Source organism: Diceros bicornis, chromosome 4, assembly GCF_020826845.1.
Source record: "Diceros bicornis minor isolate mBicDic1 chromosome 4, mDicBic1.mat.cur, whole genome shotgun sequence".
NCBI classification, from domain to species: domain Eukaryota; kingdom Metazoa; phylum Chordata; class Mammalia; order Perissodactyla; family Rhinocerotidae; genus Diceros; species Diceros bicornis.
Genome location: NC_080743.1, coordinates 2,013,367 through 2,028,948, shown reverse-complemented (window position 1 = coordinate 2,028,948; position 15,582 = coordinate 2,013,367). Strand labels below are relative to the sequence as shown.

Sequence of the window (15,582 nt, the reverse complement as noted above, 5' to 3'; positions counted from 1 at the left end):
TTTAGTTACTTGGTAAAAGCTCTAATTGCATAATGTTATATGTTAGAAATAATGAAGAAAGAAAGATTACTTACTTTGTTTTTACCTTCATTTGAGAAATAATAAAATATTATAATTTTGAATTAAAACTTTTTGCATTATTTGGGGAATTTTATGCTATAGTAATCTAAATGTAATGTGAAAAAAAGACTTTGTGTTAAAGTTTCTTCATTTTCCTAAACCTAGGATGGTAAGCGGATGTTTGGCACCTATTTTCGTGTTGGTTTTTATGGAACCAAGTTCGGGGATCTGGATGAACAGGAGTTTGTTTACAAGGAGCCTGCAATAACCAAACTTGCAGAGATATCTCACAGATTGGAGGTGAATGCTGTGGTGGTTCATAAAATGTCATCTTTAATTTGTCTTCTCTATGATGAATAGACTTTCAGATCCAGATCTAATCATTTAATAAGCCAGATCTTTCCAATTAAACTACTCTTGTAGAGGATAAGGATTTCTGATAGGTACAATAATACTCTTTCGAATCTTTCAAATCTTTTATGGCAATAGTAAAATAATATTATTAATATTATTTTTGGGGGGCTCTATTTTCATACATATTTTAGAAACCTCTATACCCTTCAGAATTACTGTGATTTATGGAGAAATGTATAGTATTATCCACATTTTATGGAAAAAGGCATAAGGAATTAAGTAGCAACTAATAATGAAACTAGAACTAGAGCCCCCAAGAAATTTCTGAGCCAAGTACATTATCTCTTTGGCTTAACTGATTCCCAGAGAGATGTCCTTAGAACTTAAAAGCCTGAAATCACACCTTAAAAATTAAAAACACTTCTTAGAATCCCTTAACCTTTATAGTTTCTTAATTTTCACCATTAATGATTAACTTTCTTATTTATGAGGCTAACAGATCCTTTCTGCTATAATTATTCTTTCTAACCTTTCTTTATTCTTGTCACTCAAAGTGTGGTCCATGGACCAGAAGCATTGGCATCACCTGGGAGATTGTTTGAAATGCAGAATCTCAGGCCCCACCCCAGACCTTCTGAATCAAAATCTGCATTTTAACAAGATCCCCAGGTGATTGTATTCACATCAGAGTTTGAGAAGCAGTGCTCTAGGCTCGTTTTTTTATTCTCAGCTGATGTTAATTTCTTGAATGTTATGTCTTTACTGGTGACTTCACTGGGCTCAACTTGCATAAATGGGCTTAAACTCTGACTTTTTGTTTTTCAAGAGGCTAGGTAAGTCTTGGGGAATATTAAGTGAGACAGTATTTCCCAAACTTAATCACAAAAACTATCTTTGAGGGAAGAGTGCGGGTTGTCCTTTGAAGATTCCAATTTAATTTTTCCTTTTGAATAGCTCCATCCATTGCCCGTGCTGCCACTGGTGTCATATGGAAAAGTCATTGCGTTCTTGACCTAGGGTTGCCTTTTCAAAAGGTAAACCTATACAGAACTTCAACAAGTCAATGTTTTTATTTGAAAATTCTGGAATATTACGTTAAATCATTCATAAAAAAGAATGCTTGGGGGCTGGCCTGGTGGCGTAGTGGTTAAGTTCGTGTGCTCCGCTTTAGCGGCCCAGGGTTCACAGGTTCGGATCCCAGGCGTGGACCTGCACACCACTTACCAAGCCATGCTGTGGAGGCGTCCCACATATAAAGTAGAGGAGGATGGGCACAGAGTTAGCCCAGGGTCGATCTTCCTCAGCAAAAAGAGAAGGATTGGCAACGGATGTGAGCTCAGGGCTAATCTTCCTCACAAAAAAAAAAAAAAAGAGTGCTTGTTTATTGACCCATATCTGCATGAAATCAGGCCACATCAAACTCAATAAAAGTAAGATCCTATACATCAGAGATACTGAGTTTCCTTTGTCTTTCCTCTCTGTTCCCTTTTTGTTTTCTTGAGGACCTCTTGTGGAATCCTGTATTTTTATTGGAAAAAATAGTTGTTTTCTTCTATTGTCTATTATTTAAAGTGAGTAGATGGGAATAATATCAAGTAAATATGGACTGATACCATGCTAATTTGATAGGCTAAATATAATTTTTGTGAATCTAAATAATTTTATTTTGTGATTATTGACGTGATTGTACAAGAACTTACTAAATGGCTTAATTTTGCCTAGGAGTCTCCCTCAGAGGCCTTCTCTGTTCTCTAATACTGTTAACTTTATGTAAAAGATTTGTTTTTTTTTATTGTAGGGATTTTATGGAGAAAGATTTGGAGAGGATGTGGTTGAAGTAATCAAGGATTCTAATCCCGTAGACAAGTGTAAATTAGATCCTAACAAGGTATGGTTGATTAGAGTGTGATGCATAGGCACATTGTTGAGACTCTGTGATTTTGTTGGAGAAAGACTAAATGATGATTTAACAGTGAGAAAATGAAGGACTTTCCTCTTTCCCAGGCATATATTCAGATTACCTACGTGGAGCCATACTTTGACACATATGAGATGAAGGACAGAATCACATATTTTGACAAAAATTATAATCTCCGGCGTTTTATGTACTGTACCCCCTTCACTTTAGATGGTCGTGCCCATGGGGAACTTCATGAACAATTCAAGCGGAAGACCATTCTGACTACTTCTCATGCCTTTCCTTATATTAAGACAAGGGTCAATGTCACTCACAAAGAGGAGGTAAGTTCCCAAATGGGGAAACAGAGTTGGTAAAACAAATACATTGGAGCACGTGAAAACAATGTGGCTGTGACATTATGAACCATCTGTCACATGGTAACATCCTAGAACTATACCCATTTTTGAGGCATTAACTTTAGGCTTCTTTTCTAAGTCCTTAGTTCACCCTCAGCCTATGCTTTAATAGGCTGATTTTCTTTTTTTTCATTAGGCATCCAAAGTTTGGAATTTTGTTGTTCCGTAACAGTTTACAATTGGTCTCCACTTTTTTTCTTATTTTAATTGATTTATATAAAGCTCATTGAATAGTTTTCTATCAGTACACTGACCTAGTAGATGTTATTTCACCCAGATCATCTTAACACCAATTGAAGTTGCTATTGAAGACATGCAGAAAAAGACACAGGAGTTGGCATTTGCAACACATCAGGATCCAGCAGATCCCAAAATGCTTCAGATGGTACTCCAGGGGTCTGTAGGCACAACAGTGAATCAGGTTAGTACTTTTTCTAGTGCTGTGTGATTTAAGTTATAAATGGAATTTGGGATGATTTCACTATTATATTTTACAAAGATCACGAATCAAGAGCCAAATCAAGTGAAAAAGATAGGTGTTAGAAGTGGTTGCAAAAAACACTGAAAGTATAAATGAAGATAAACTGAAAAACAGAAATTTTTCAGTATAATCTCTATTAAGGTTTTCACACCTGCCTTCTATAGTGCCTATGTTTTTCTACCTTTCTGTTCTTAAACATTCTATTAAGAAGGAATTGATTCACTTAAAATAACCTTTCCTTTAAAAGCTCGTACTGGAAGAATGTGCTCTAAAATGGAGGGCTCATTTCCAGAGCTGTGTACATGCACGTGGACACCTGCTCTCTGAGATACGCCCCGATGTTGTCTTCGCAGATCTCCTGCACAGCGAGTTGTGAGGAGTAAATAGTAGTTTGGAATCACTTTGAAAACTTTCATAATATATGTACTGAGATATTGTTGTTATTTTGTCATATGAAGATTAGAAGGCATCCCCATTATCTCCTTGTAGTTGATTGATTCAGATTCTCTTGCTGATGATTAGAGAATATTCCGAAGTAAGGGAAAATCCAGAAAGGCTTCAAAGTAAGATTTCATGTAATATGTCTTATCTGTTTGTTAGGTCAAAGGAATGAAGCCAAAAAATGTCCTACCAAAACTAGAGTAAACACTGTAAGACCTTTACCCACTAAAAACATACATGATTTGGAGGTTTCACCTTCGAATAAAATAACTTAAAAAAGATCATCTTCTTTAACTTACAGTGTTAGAAACACATTTGGAATACTGAGGGAAGCTGTCTTAGGAAATAGGTCTAATAATCAGTGGATTGACGACTGTCAGTAGCCTGACAACTTTTACTTCCAGGCTAAATTAAAGAATGTAAAAAACACAAGGCAGAATGCATTAATGAATACAGTAGTCAGTCCTGGAGCTCCTGCTCTTCTTCTTTGAAAAATGAACTGAGAAGTTAATTTAATTGCAGTAGGCAGAAATATGGATTTGGCATTAGGGAAAACTAAAAGCATATTTCCAGAATCTGTCTCTCAAGAGTTTTAATATAGGTGTAGACTTATATGCATTAAACTTAAATGCAGCCATCTCAGTGCTAAGAAAAATCACGTGGGTAAATTCTGTCTCTGTGATTTTAGAGAAGACAAAAACACACTTCTTGTTTTATCTTCTTATTTTACAGGGGCCTTTGGAAGTTGCCCAGGTTTTCCTATCTGAAATACCCAGTGACCCAAAACTCTTCAGACATCATAATAAACTGCGACTCTGCTTCAAAGATTTTACTAAACGGTATTCCAGGCTTCCTACATAAAGATCTTTCAATTGAGAATGTCCAATACCGTAGTGTGATATAAGTGTCTTAAAGGACTATTGAAAAGAGAAGATATAGGCAAGTGGTTCAGGATAACAAATAGTCTGTGTAAAACTTACTATTCCTTAATAGTGTATACGTATCTCCCTCAATACTCTATAATGCCATTTTTATAATTTTAAAGATTGAAAAGCCAAGACTCAGAAAACTTTTTTAACTTGAAATTATTCTTAGACTATTTAACTATTTAACTTGAGAGCTGTTATTTATTTGTGAACCTTCTCTGTGAGAGTTTCTGCTTCCCTTCCCTTAGGAAACATACCAGCAACAACTTGGAAGCAAAAAATTGGTGTTCAAATCTTGTCCTTATCGTGTGTGTCCTTTTCCAGGTCACTTAATCTCTATGAGCCTCAGTTTTCTAATCTATAAAGTAAGGATAATACTCTCTCTCACAGGAAGGTTGTGCAAATTAGGTGAAATAATATATGGGTGTGTCAGGGGTCCCCAAGACCACTCCCAGTTTTGAGGATTTGCTGGGACTCCCAGGACTCAGCATGGAGTTGTAGTCATGACGGTCAGTGATTACGTGAGAGAGCAAAGTCAGATCAGCAGAGGAGAAGGTGCAGGGTGAGTCTGGGGGAAACCAGGTGTGGGCCAAAGGATCCTCTCCCGGGGGTGTCACCCAGGAGGTGCTGATTCCTCCAGCAGTGAGTTGTGATAGCATGTGTGAAATGTTGTCTTGCAGGGAAGCTCATAGAGACTCAGTGCCAAGATTTTTATGGGGACCTGGTCCCGTAGATATCTCCCTGACAGGTACCAAAATTCCAGACTCCCAGAAGGAAAGCTGGTATTCAGATAAACCAAAGTGTTTACATAAATAGTTTAGGCCAAGTGAGCCACTCTTATCTTCTGGTAATGATGAGAATCCTCCCAAAGTCCAAATTCCTGGACACTAACCAAGTGCCAACCTTACAAACAGGCCTTCTAAGGATAGCAGTCTAGGGCCTGCAGTTAACTCTTTTATGCACAAATAATACTTGGCACATAATAAATAAGCGTTCGGTAAATATTAAATTTTGAAACAATAGGAAAAAATAGTCATTTATCAACTTGATGCTGACTCCTGCTTTACTAACACCGTGAGCACGAGAGAGAATGATTAATTTTACTTGGTGTTGTCAGGGAATACGTCACACCAGAGTTGACATTTGTTATAGACCTTAAAGGATGAATATTAGTTTTTCAGGCAGAAAAGAGGAGAAAGGGTATACCAAATAGAAAACAAAAAAACACCATGAGCAGATTTCAGAATCTTTTATAAGAAAGGTGAGTGAATAGTTTAGTGAAGCTGGAACCATGGAATCTATGAAGATAAGTAGTCAAAGAAAATACTGCAAAAGTAGATTGGGATTAGACTGAAGGGCCTGTGTCCAGGAAGTAATCACTTGATTGTCACCTAGTAAAGCAGTGTCAGAACCGTAGTCAGAACCCAGTCTTGACTCCCTATTGTGCTTTCTATTATCAAATCATTCACTGAGTGGACTTATTAGGAGTAGAAATAATTTTGCTTTACATCAGTTTTGTCATCAGAAAAATATGTGGAATGCGCATTTGTTCAGGTATTTTGAGACGATATTTGCCTTATTCTCATTGCAATAATTATCATGAATTGCTATCAGTTTCTTCTGCTTGAACATGGTAAATATCTTAAAAAAAAAAAAAACTTCAAAAGGCTTCATTGGAAGTGTGAGATTTTATAATCTGAATATTGGGGTAGACAGCCTTATAGGTTTAGTTTTAGGAAACAACAGGCAACATAGCTCCTAATGCATGGAGTAGATGAACTGTGGTAATAAAAGAGAAAAACCTGCTTTAAAGTTGTAGAATTAACTGATTTCTAGCATTAATTTTATTATTTGGGAAGTTTCAGATAATAACCAAAACAAGCCCTGCTGTCTTTGTGAGCCAGGTGATCTTGGAGCAATACACACTTCTCTAGGTCTTAGAGGTTTTTAGTCCTAGACCATCAGATGCTACTTTTCTTGCTATTGTTTTAGAATTTTTACTGTGACTACAATTCCAAACAAATGCCCTCCCCTTTGTGTATATTTACTGTAAGGTGATGAATTCCTGTAGTCTGCAGGTATCCTTATGTGTTAACTGTCTATAGAGAAGGTTTTCTCCTTTTAAATTGCAAAAAGGCACAAAACAAAACAAACTGCGTAATATAAACCTTACAAAGAAAGTCATAGCCAATACTACCTTTTTTGTTTTTGTGTAACCTTTCATTTTTTATGCCAGTATGCATATATATTTTATCATAGTTCAGTTATAATATACATATAATCTTAAGGTCTTATTTTGCAATTAAAGTTAAAACTATTATTCTAATGGTTATATTATTTCATCAGATGTTTGAATTTAAGTGTAGTGTTTAAGCATGAGAGGACTGAGCCAAAGTACATGAACTTTTTTTTTTTCTCGCTGAGGAAGATTCGCCCTGAGCTAACATCTGTTGCCAGTCTTCCTCTATGTTGTATGTGGGACGCCGCCACAGCATGGCCACTACTGACGAGTGGCGTAGGTCCGTGCTGGGGCACCAACCCCGGGCGCTGTAACCTGAATCTGAATCTATAGATCAATTGGCAGAGAATTGACTTCTTTATAGCTTGACTCTTCCAGTTCATGAATATGGTATATTTCTCCATTTACTTAGATTTTTAAAATGTTTTCTTTAATATTATTTTAATTTTCTATAGAGGCCATATATATCTTTTGATTTTTTTTTCCCTTGTTATTTACTAGTTTTATGCTTTTGTTAATGGTATCTCTTAAAATTATATTTTCTGTTTGCTGGTATACAGAAATGTAGTTGAATTTTATGTATTTTACATGAGAATATTGCCAAACTCACTTGTTAATTCTAATCATTTATCTGTGGGATCTTTTTCTTACAGTGATGTTTAGGACCTCCAGCAGTATGTTGAACAGGAATAGTGATAGAGGGCATCATTGTCTTGTTCTTGGTCTAAAAGGAAATATTTTCACCATTGAACTTAATGTTTGTCTTCTTCCGGATTTTTGTAGATGTTTTTAATTAGGTTAAAGAAGTTCCTACCTATTTGTAGTTATGCTAAGAGTTTTTTCATGACAAATTTTAAAATTTTATCATATGGCGTGTGTGTGTGTGTGTGTGTGTATGTGTATAATGTATTGGTAGAACAGTTTCCTCTTATTTTGTTTGGTAGTTTTGCAGCTGTTTTAAATTGAATTACAATTTTTTCTTATAGTCCCTATTAGGTTTTGGTAATCCAGCCTTGGAAAATGAGTTGGAAATTCTTCTCGGGAATAGTTCTTTTTTTCCTCTGTACTCTGGAATAGTTTTGTATATACTCTGGAATGATTATATTACATTGGGATTATCTGTTCTTAGAATGTTTAGTAGAATTTGCATGTTGATGTTTTCTTTGTGGATAGATTTGTGATTTGACTGATTCAATGTATTTGATGGTTTTAGGATTATTCGTGTTTGTTTTCGTAAATTATATTCATCTAGAAAAATATAATTTCAGATTTATTTACATTAAATTGTACACAATATCCTCTGTGCCTTTATAAACTTCTGCCATATTTGACTTTATGTCTCATTTTTAATTTCTAGTAGGGAATATTTGGCCTTGTCTCATTTAATCTTGCCAGAGCTTATTCTATTTTTTTAGTTTTTTTCTAAGAACCAAGTTTTGCATTTCTGATATAGAGCTATCATACTTTTAAATTTTATTTCTGCCTTATACTTTGAGTTTATTCTGGTCTTTTTAAGTTGCTTAGCCCTTCAGTTTTAGCCTTCTTTTCTAATATAAGCATTTAAGGCTACACATTTTCCTCTGAGCATCACTTTAGCTGCATTTCACAAGAATTGATTGTATACATTGTTTTTTAACATCCTTTCTTCATTTATCTATATTTACCATTTCATTTATCATTTATCTATGAAAATATCTATCCAGATACTTTTTTCTTAAATATTTGAATAAATTGGATAGAGGATTGTTATCAAGATCTATTCATTTAAGAAACATTTATTTGAATACAGGCAAACTACTGTGCCAGATGCCATTGTTGCTACATAAATGAGTATGGTTACATTCCTTAAAGGTCTTTTAGTCTAGTGGTGATATGAAAAAATGGCTTCAGATTTAACATTAAAATATATATAATTTTTAATTAAATGAAAACTGGAAGTGAATGTTAGATTTTAAAGGAACTCAGTTGATCATCTGTTTTCAGCCTTTAATGTAATTACAAGAGAGGATATTTAACATTCAATTGAAAAACTGAATGTCCTCATCATGGTGAATATATATACAGTACTCTCCCTTATCCATAGTTTCAGTAACCTGTGGTCAACTGTGGTCCAAAAATATTAAATGGAAAATTCCAGAAATAAACTTGTAAGTTTCAAATTGGGCACCATTCTAAGTTACGTGATGAAGTCTCACTCCGTCCCATCCGGGATGTGGATCTTCCCTTTGTCCAGTGGATCCACCCTGCAGACACCATCCGCCTGTCAGTCACTTAGTAGCTGTCTAGTTATCAGATCAACTGGTGCGGTATTGCAGTGCTTGTGTTCAAGGAACCCTTATTTTGATTAACGATGGCCCCGAAACACAAGAGTAGTGATGTTGGCGATTCAGATATGCCAAAGAGAAGCCATGAAGTGCTTCCTTTAAGTGAAAAGGTGAAAGTTCTCAACTTAATAAGGAAAGAAAAAAAATCTTATGCTGAGGTTGCTAAGAGCTATGGTAAGAACGAATCTCTACCCCTGGAATTGTGAAGAAGGAAAAAGAAATTCATGCTAGTTTGCTGTCATACCTCAGACTGCAAAAGTTACAGCCACACTACATGATAAGTGCTTAGTTAAGATGGAAAAGGCATTAAATTTGTGAGTGGAAGACATGAACAGGAAACAGGTTCCAATTGATGGCAACATGTTGCACCAGAAAGCATAGAGCCCATACAAAGACCTCAGCAAGGGATGCCCTGAAATGGGTGACACTGAGCCATTTACTGCAAGTAAGGAATGGTTACACAGATTCAGAAATAAGTTGGGACTGAAAGAGACACATTCACATAACTTTTTTTTACACTATATTGTTATAATTGTTCTATTTTATTGTTATTAATCTCTTACTGTGACTAATTTATAAATTAAACTTTATCATAGGTGTGTATGTATAGGAAAAAACAGTATATAGAGTCAGTACTATCCAGGGTTTCAGGCATCCACTGGGGGTCTTGGAACATATCCCCCATGGATAAGGGGGACTACTGTAGAACACTACGCCAGAAGAAATCTTTTGATAACACACTGTTTTTCCTAGGTGTGAGGATGCCTTAAGAAAAAATAAGAGCTTAATTGGGCCAGATCAAAAGGAATATCAACGGGAACTGGAGAGAAACTATCATCGCCTTAAAGAGGCCCTACAGCCTCTGATAAACAGAAAGATCCCTCAGTTATACAAGGCAGTATTACCCATCACCTGCCACAGGTATGCTTATGTTTTCTATTGTTGTGGATATCTTCAGAAAATGAAATCTACTTGAATTATTTGTTTTAATAGTGAATTAGTGTAACTGTTATTATGTGGTTTCAGACATTGTGTCTCCTGAAACCCAGCAAGTTCAGCTAGTATACAGTCACGTGTTGCTTAACAACAGGGACGGGGTCTGAGAAATGCATCGTTAGCTGATTTCCTCGTGTGTGAACATCGTAGAGTGTACTTACACAAACCTGGATGGTGTAGCCTACTGCACACCTGGGCTGTGTGGTACTGATCTTACAGGACCACTGTCATATATGCGGTCCATCCTTGATGGAAGTGTTGTTACTCGGCGCATGCCTGTGAGCCTTTATCGTCTGTGCATGAATCAGCCTACAAGATAAAAGTCAGTTCTTTCTGTAGTTTGAGAATAATGAAGTTGTGTTAAGTGCTCATACTAACCAGGACACCACACATAAGAAGTCTGGCCTCCTAAAACTATTGCTGTTAAAGTCCTGTCATACTTTCTGGTATTTTTGTAGGAGAATTCACTAGAATGTATCAGGAGCCAGGTATTCATTTCCCTCAGCCCTGACTGTAAATAGTGTACAGCATGTTCTTCTAGATTTGTATTAAAACAGGTAACCTCACTGATGATCAAGAAGGCTTCAGGATTTTTCTCCACTTTCTCAGTGTGACAAATTTAGAAATGGAAATAACTTTGAATTTTCCACAACTGATCTAGTTCTACTTGAGCAGGTAATTTAATCTAGTTTTTAGATTTCTCCTCTGTAAAATTAAATGATACTTATCCTGGAGAGGTTGTTGTGGAATTAAAAAACATGTAAAGTTCCAAGGACAGTGCTTAACATTTTACTTTGTATCCCTGAATTCTGGACAGGGCGTGATAACTGCTAAAAGCCAGCTGCCTTGTTTGCATTTTGAAATCCAAATGTACATACAACTATTGAATTATCGTGGCACCGATATTTTACCACCTTTTGCTTTGAATTAATAACAGTAAAGCTATTAAATTGTACTTACCTGATAAATTAATATTTGGAAGGCCTTTGAAGTTGTGTTTATGAAAACAGAAGGTAGATGCATGGTATAATATACTAAAGAAGAAAGTGAAACTGGCCATTTGATCATCTGGAAATTAGTCCTGTTCTTCAGTGACCTCATATTTTTGTACTTCTAGACCTCTGAGAAAAATCACACATTCATTCAAAAAATGTCTACTAAGTGCCTGCTGTACGTCATGTCCCCTGTCCAGGACATGTAGATCCTCTACAGGAACAGAGAGAGACCAGAGGGCCTGTTTTAGATCCTCTCTCCAGCAACATATATTTTGCTTCCACCATCCTATACTGCTGCAAGACACCCTAGGTGGTTTCCCCTTCAAGTTCCCAGTGGGAAGCAACACTAGCTCCCCCACTTTTGGCTCCCCTTCAGTCTTTTTGGAATTTCTGCCTTCTTGCTGCCTCTGGCCCCCTCCACCAGTCTTATACTCATTGGGCAAAGGTCCTGGGAGGAGGCTGCTGGGTCTCTGAGGGAGTCAGGCAGTCTCCTAATCCTAGTCTTACTTCCTTCATCTCCCCAACTCCTTCCAGTGGAAAGACTATATTCTCCCACCTGAAGGAAACTTGCCCTTACACCATCATCCTGAGTTTTGCCTTTCTCTGTTACCTACATTATGGTCAGTCCTCCAAGCTTTAGTTCTTAGTATTTGAAGGCAGTTTTGGGGAATTTAGAAAACTCTTTTTCTTGATGAATAGTCTAGTTTCAAGACTGCTCTTTTCCCTGGAACCAAAAACTGAGCTTTGAGATTCAGAATTGAACAGGATCTCTTTGTACCTATCCTTTCCTTCCTGGAAATTGTAAACCTCAGGGGTTCACCTTAATAGCAGGAAGGATAAGTGAAAGAAACCAGCTTAAGGATAAAGGAAAGTACACTAAGAGGGATTGAAGAATATTATCCGTTTCACTCTTAATTTCTTCAGAACTTAGAAAATAAAATTTCTATAGAATTTGAATTTTTTATTTTGCTGATTTACAAAATCTGGAATATTAATTATTTTGCAATAGGCTTATAAGTTATTAAGATAGTGGTTCTCAAAGTATGATCTGGGACCCATGGGAGGGGGTCCCTGAGTCCAAACAAATTTTATATTAATACCAAATATTACTCGCTTTTTTCACTCTCATTCTCTCATGAGAGTACAGTGGAGTTTTCCGGAGACTACATGCGATGTGATATTGTAAAAGATATCTGCAGAAGCAGATAAGAGAATTTAAGCTTTTTGTTAAGCCAGACATTAAATATGTAAGAGTGCCTCTCTTCATATTTAACTCTTCTAAAATTCCTGCAAGTTATTTTTAATGAACAATATGATTTATAGTATATAATGGGTTATTTTGTAAAATAATAATTTAAAATTTTTAGTGTTAATTTCTAGTATGGTAAATATCAAGATAACCCACGTAAACGAAAGCTTCCTGAGGTCCTTCCTCAATTTTTACGACTGTAAAAAGGACCTAAAACCCAAAAGTTTGAGAACCACTGATTTAAGACTTAGACTTTAATATTTTAGTAGAGAAATACATGGCTTTTGCTTTTAATAACCCCAAATAAATCTTTTCCTGAAATCTGTCCCATTATCCCTTAGTTCCTGTTTTATTACAATATCAAATATACCTAGTGGCAAATGAATAAATGATCAATGGACTTGGCAAAGTGCTTACGGTAATATATTTTTAATCTATAGGGAAGTCTACAAGCCAGAATATATAGGGCAGAGTGTGTAGGATGAGCATGTAACTTGAAAGTTAATAAGAACTTTGGTGGTGGGCCGGCCCCGTGGCTTAGGGGTTAAGTGCACACGCTCTGCTACTGAAGGCCCGGGTTTGGATACCGGGCGCGCACCGACGCACCGCTTCTCCGGCCATGCTGAGGCCGCGTCCCACATACAGCAACTAGAAGGATGTGCAACTCTGACATACAACTGTCTCCTGGGGCTTTGGGGGAAAAAAAGGAGGTTTGGCAATAGATGTTAGCTCAGAGCCGGCCATCCTCCTCAAAAAGAGGAGGATTAGCATGGATGTTAGCTCAGGGCTGATCTTCCTCACAAAAAAATAAATAAATAAAAATAAAAAGTTAATTATAAAAAAAAAAAGAACTTTGGTGGCGAAACAGTTTTAAAGTTACGTTTTTGGTGGCAAAACTTTGAGATAACTCTGGCTGAAAAAAGTACATAAAACATATTTTAAAGGAGTATGTAAAAATTGTTTACTTTATAATTCTATCGTTTCCTTTTCTCCCCAGAGATTCCTTCAGTCGAATGAGCCTGCGCAAAATGGATCTCTAAAATAAACGCATTTGTTTTATTCATTTGAAAAGAGCCATTGAGTGTAAAAAGAAGTTAAGATCTGTTGAAAAATAAGACTTGGGACTTAATTCTGGAAGTTATAGCATTAATTTACTCATTGAAGAATGCAGTGGCCAAAACAATATCAAATGTAGATTGCTGAACTTTGAGAATCATGGCTATGGTTTCTAATGTTCTGGTAATATGCTGTTATCTTTTTTTTAAGACATTTTAATGACTCAAAGGTACACTATACATTTACCATTATTTATACCATGGCTAATGTTAAATTTATTTACTTTAAGTTTGTATCTTTTAATTTATATTACCATTTATAGATTCATCTTGGAACCATTTTAAATGTAGTAATGCTTATTTTAAAGGTACTATTAAATATGTGAATGTTTACACTAATTTTACTGAGACTTCAAAAATTTTTCTTTATTGAAAAAGGCAGACAATAAGTTAGAGTTGATTCCAGAACTAGTTCCAACACTAGCAAAATGAAAATCAAGATTGACAGTCACTTTATGGGCCCAAAGAAGAGCCCACATTAAATAAGTGAATAAATTAAATGGGTGAGATATACTAACTGGTTTGTGAAGTCTTAACGCTGGTTTCTAAGCTATTTTTCATTTAGACATCCAAAAAGAGAATTAGAATAAATTGCAGAAATAACTTTACCTGATAAAACTTGTGTTTATAAATGATTAAATACTGGGATAACTAATACCAGTGACAATAGCTTCATCTTTGACTCCAACCTTAGTACACCAATGATGGTAGTATGAATATCACAACTCTGAACAACTAAAATGAATGATTCCTATGTTTCAAATTAAACAAGCCAGTCATTTCATCAGTTTTTTTAGGTATCTAAACTGGTAAATTAGAAATCTGCTTTAAAGCTATCTTACATCACCATAAAAACTAAACTGGTGTTTCAATCTACTAGTTGAATGAGAAGTTTTAGTTATTTTTTGACACCTGTATAGATTTTACAAAGTACACTTAAAAAGAAATTAGCTGTTTTAAGAACTAATTTAAGGGCCGGCCTCGTGGCTTAGCAGTGAAGTGCACGTGCTCTGCTGCTGGCGGCCCGGGTTCGGATCCCGGGCGCGCACTGACGCACCGCTTCTCCGGCCATGCTGAGGCCGCGTCCCACATACAGCAACTAGAAGGATGTGCAGCTATGACATATAACTATCTACTGGGGCTTTGGGGGGGGGGGAATAAATTATTAAAAAAAATAACTAATTTAAAATTTATAACTTTATATGAAAACTATTGCAAAAAAGTTTTTGAAAATATATTTCAATTAGTTGTGAAGTTTTTCTGAGAAATTGCATATTAATGATTTCTGGAAGTGTTTTGAGCAATGCTTTTTCTTTGGGTAGTATTATAGCTTACAGAAAGGCATCATTTATAATCTGTCCCTTTGATCTACTGACCAGTTACATGAATCACGTAAGAACTGATCAAATTCAATACAGTGCCTTCATTCTGTAGTTGATGTTGAAAACAAGATCTCAAGAATGCCCGATTCTCCTGAGAGCAGAGGCGATGGCTGACATCCCCCCTTCAGCCTACCTATGACAGGCAATATTACCTCAAATTCCTCTTATCTACATCTATTCAAAGACTGAATCACAAACAAGTTTTTCAGATGAGTCTACAGTGTTGGACCAAAAGGGGTGAACTGAAGGGACAGAGAATGCAGCTGAACAATAAGGAAAGGCAAGGAGTCAAGAATGGAAACTCATTAAATCAAAAAACAGGTAACATTTATACTCTTTTCTCTTTGGGGGAGGGGAGTGGGGAGGTAGACATGAGGAAGAGAATATTAAGTAATCCCTAGGTCATTTCTCATTAGGTTACACTTATCTAAGAGTTTGGATTGTTTCACACAAATCTCAATGACAATATCATGAACTTTAAGGTTTATACGACTTAATTATCATGCAATACTAATTACCTTCTGACTTGAGTCAGAAGAGGCTCTTACTCTTAAAATAAAACATTGGATGATACTGAACACTTCCTAACTTCCCACGTACTTCAATTTTCTTAAAACTTTCTCCTATCAGGAATCTATATTAGTAGTTAACTTGATGGCCTCTTGAGTATTAGAAGCCCAGGCTCCATCCTAGAACTACTCCAT

The 15,582-nt window shown here is 36.0% G+C and overlaps 1 protein-coding gene across 5 annotated transcripts in view; it reads left to right on the top strand.

Moving 5' to 3' along the window:
* DOCK7 (dedicator of cytokinesis 7) overlaps positions 1-13,835 on the top strand; it is a 185,707-nt gene extending 171,872 nt beyond the window's left edge. For all 5 annotated transcript variants that reach the window (XM_058538191.1, XM_058538190.1, XM_058538189.1 and 2 more), the window contains 7 exons: positions 226-360; positions 2,213-2,302; positions 2,419-2,655; positions 3,008-3,151; positions 4,385-4,491; positions 9,895-10,062; positions 13,379-13,835. In XM_058538191.1, coding sequence (XP_058394174.1) covers positions 226-360; positions 2,213-2,302; positions 2,419-2,655; positions 3,008-3,151; positions 4,385-4,491; positions 9,895-10,062; positions 13,379-13,421 — 924 coding nt within the window. In that variant the 3' untranslated portion in view covers positions 13,422-13,835. The remainder of the gene's footprint in view (positions 1-225; positions 361-2,212; positions 2,303-2,418; positions 2,656-3,007; positions 3,152-4,384; positions 4,492-9,894; positions 10,063-13,378) is intronic.
* Positions 13,836-15,582: the final 1,747 nt, after the last annotated feature.